The sequence below is a fragment of the Sinocyclocheilus grahami genome, unplaced genomic scaffold (genome assembly GCF_001515645.1).
Source record: "Sinocyclocheilus grahami isolate Dianchi unplaced genomic scaffold, SAMN03320097.WGS_v1.1 scaffold262.1, whole genome shotgun sequence".
In the NCBI taxonomy this organism is placed as follows: Eukaryota; Metazoa; Chordata; class Actinopteri; order Cypriniformes; family Cyprinidae; genus Sinocyclocheilus; species Sinocyclocheilus grahami.
This window is the reverse complement of record NW_015505441.1, coordinates 967,379-970,300: the sequence shown is the minus strand read 5'-3', so window position 1 is coordinate 970,300 and position 2,922 is coordinate 967,379. Positions and strand designations below refer to the sequence as shown.

General features: G+C 38.4%; 1 protein-coding gene across 1 annotated transcript in view; it reads left to right on the top strand.

Moving 5' to 3' along the window:
- Positions 1 to 896: 896 nt before the first annotated feature.
- The window catches only part of LOC107599185 (putative BMP-2-inducible kinase-like protein), an 18,275-nt gene continuing 16,249 nt past the window's right edge, over positions 897 to 2,922 (top strand). The window contains exon 1 of the mRNA XM_016290702.1: positions 897 to 1,274. Within this exon, the coding sequence (XP_016146188.1) occupies positions 1,044 to 1,274 (231 nt within the window). The 5' untranslated portion in view covers positions 897 to 1,043. The remainder of the gene's footprint in view (positions 1,275 to 2,922) is intronic.

The following is a 2,922-nucleotide window of genomic DNA, read 5'->3' as shown; positions in this document are numbered from 1 at the left end:
TTATTTATTCCTGTGATGGCAAAGTTTAATTTTCAGCAGCCATTACTCCAGTCTTCAGTGTCACATTATTTTTAAGAAACAATTCCTAATATGCTGATTTGGTGCTCAAGAAACATTTCTTATTATCAATGTTGAAATGGTAAGTAATGCTTAATATTTATGTGAAAACATGATAAATTTTTTCAGGATTCTTTACTAAATAGAATTGATCAATTGAAATGGTAGGTAATGCTTAATATTTATGTGAAAACATGATACATTTTTTCAGGATTCTTTACTAAATAGAATTGATCAATTGACTGTGTTCTTGCTAAACGGTATTAAATTCTTGGGAAATTTTTTTTTTATCCAGACTTAATACTGTGTGAGAGAGATTGCTATGTATTGTTGTAGTAGAGAATGTCACACTTATGCATATTGTAGTGGACAAAATAACAGAATATGAGTGTTGCCTCAGAGTAGCAGTGGAACTCATTGGTGAATCACATTTTTGTTTTGTCCATGTAATCTTGAGGAATTTTCTAAATGTTTTAAGCTTATCTAGATGACGTAATTTCTTGTTACTAGTTCTGGCAGCAGAAAGTTAAGGCTTTAAAACCTTCCATTATTTTCATTCTTCTCTGCTTAGGTACACGACTCTGTCATACCGTGCCCCAGAGATGATTAACTTGTACCAAGGGAAAGCCATCACCACAAAGGCTGACATCTGGGTAGGCACTGAACACAAACATACACACGCGCACACACATTCTCCCCAGTCTCTCTCTTCTCCTTCTCCTTGAGTATCGATACTTTCGATACTCGCGTCAGTATCGATATATCGATACTTTGGATCGATACGCCCATCCCTAGTAAGAACTTCGTTCATCTTCGGACCATCAAAAAAAAACAACAGTAAACTGCATTGTGCTCATCCTACTAGCAAAGAAATGTCTGGTTCTGTCATGAACTGCAGTGTTATCACTCTGTGTAAACAACATGTTTAATGTCTTGTTGTCTAGAGTTCAAGCCCGCTGCCCTGAATTTTAAATGGACTTTATGTAATGGTAAACAATAAACGTTATGACAGTACTGTTACTAAACATATTGAGAAGCATGAATTAAACTCCCACTCTCATCACGATTGTCCACTGACATCTCTCTCTCTCTTACTCTCTTTTTCACAGTATCATCAGGCCATGCATCAGAGCCTTCAGATGCAGCAGCAGCAGATGATGATGCAGCAGCCCATATATCAATCCCAGCAGCAACAGCAGGCTCACTACACTGCCCTGGTGAGACACCTCATATACCTCGAGCCTTAGTGGCAGGACCATTTGGTTACTTTTTAAATAGGAGAATTGCCAGATTTTAAATGGGTGCAGTTCTAAAAAAGAAGAAATTTATAAATGAATGTTGTGAAGGATCGTAAAATGCGTTCAGGAGGATGGTGCTGCTTTAAATGTAAATTTAGCCACCATGTGTTTGTCAGTAGGTTATGCTGTATATTGTATTTAATTAATAATAATTTCCTGGAAGTCTGAAGTTAGACCGTCTTTGCCTTAAATACTAATTTGGCCCCACTAACTGAAGCAGTCTTCTGTGCCAAATTTTTCTCTATCCAAGTGAATGTCGCCCAATCATAACCGTCAATAATTCCTTTGAATTGTATTTACGCTAAAATGGGAAATGTTGTTAACTGACTTTCGCTAAATACATAATGTTAAGGCGGAGCAATTTTTAGCTCATTTTCCACCGAATGGTTACCATCTGTTTAATTTCAGATGCAATCTGCTCCATGCAAAACCATCAGGGGATTGAATGGGGTGGTGAAATCGACCGATTCTCTGTGTTAAATCGTAACATATGAGGCAATTACACTGTAGGGAAATTCGAAGGCCTCTGTGGCGCTCTTTCTGTCTGTGTGTCTCTTTCTATCTCCCTGTGTTATCAATGCCATTTTGTATAGAAAAAGCACTTTTCTCTTTGTAAGCAAAAGTTAAAGGGGTGGTTCACTGTTTTTTTTTCTAGGCTTGATTGTGTTTATGGGGTGCAGTCTAACATGTGTTAATGCTTCGTTTTTTTAAAAAACGCATTATTTTTCACATAATTTACCTTTATTCCACACCGCTCTGTCTCTTCTCTGAGAAACGTGCTGATCATTTCCTTCTTTTATGAAGCCCTTCCCTCAAAAATTGGCGATGGGCTCTGATTGGTTAGCTAGCCCAGTCTGTTGTGATTGGCTAAACCACCTCTAACATCCCGCCCCTCACCTCAGCGGCATGTGCTCCGACTGTATTGTAAACAATGCGTCGTTAATATCGCTTATCTGTTTGAGCCTGATTGAGAAGCAGAGAATATTATTGAAGAGGATCGTGCAGAATCTGTGCAAGCACGGCTTTTAATGGTAGGCCTATGTTTTTTGTTTGTTGTTGTCGTCTCATACTTTTAAATACGCTGTTATTTGTAAATGCTACTGCTTATGTTAGCTTTTAATATACGGTTTTATCCTGATTAAAGCTTTAATACAGTATGGCAACTGCACGCGTGTCCATGTTTAACGCTTCTCATAGCTATGTGAAAATAAGTGTATAATTGTAACAGTTCATTGTTGGAGCTGAGCTGAATGAGAGAGAAAGAGAGATGCAGAGCGTGTGCAGAGCAGGGGGACGTGAGGAACAGTATTAAGAACCTCTGCTTTAGAACATTGATTTTGAAACTTGTGAATCCATTAGAATCGTGATTCATATATGAATAGATTTTTACGTGCACATCTAGTTTTCTCTTCCTCTTCTCTAAAGCAGCACAGCATGGCCTCGCCCCCTTTGCTGCCTTTTCCCGGGGGTGGGGTTTATCTGGGTTTGTTACGTCACAAACCCGGGAAGTAACTTGTAGTCCCTACCAGCCATTTTTGTAGGCATTAAACTGCCAGAATTTTAAAAG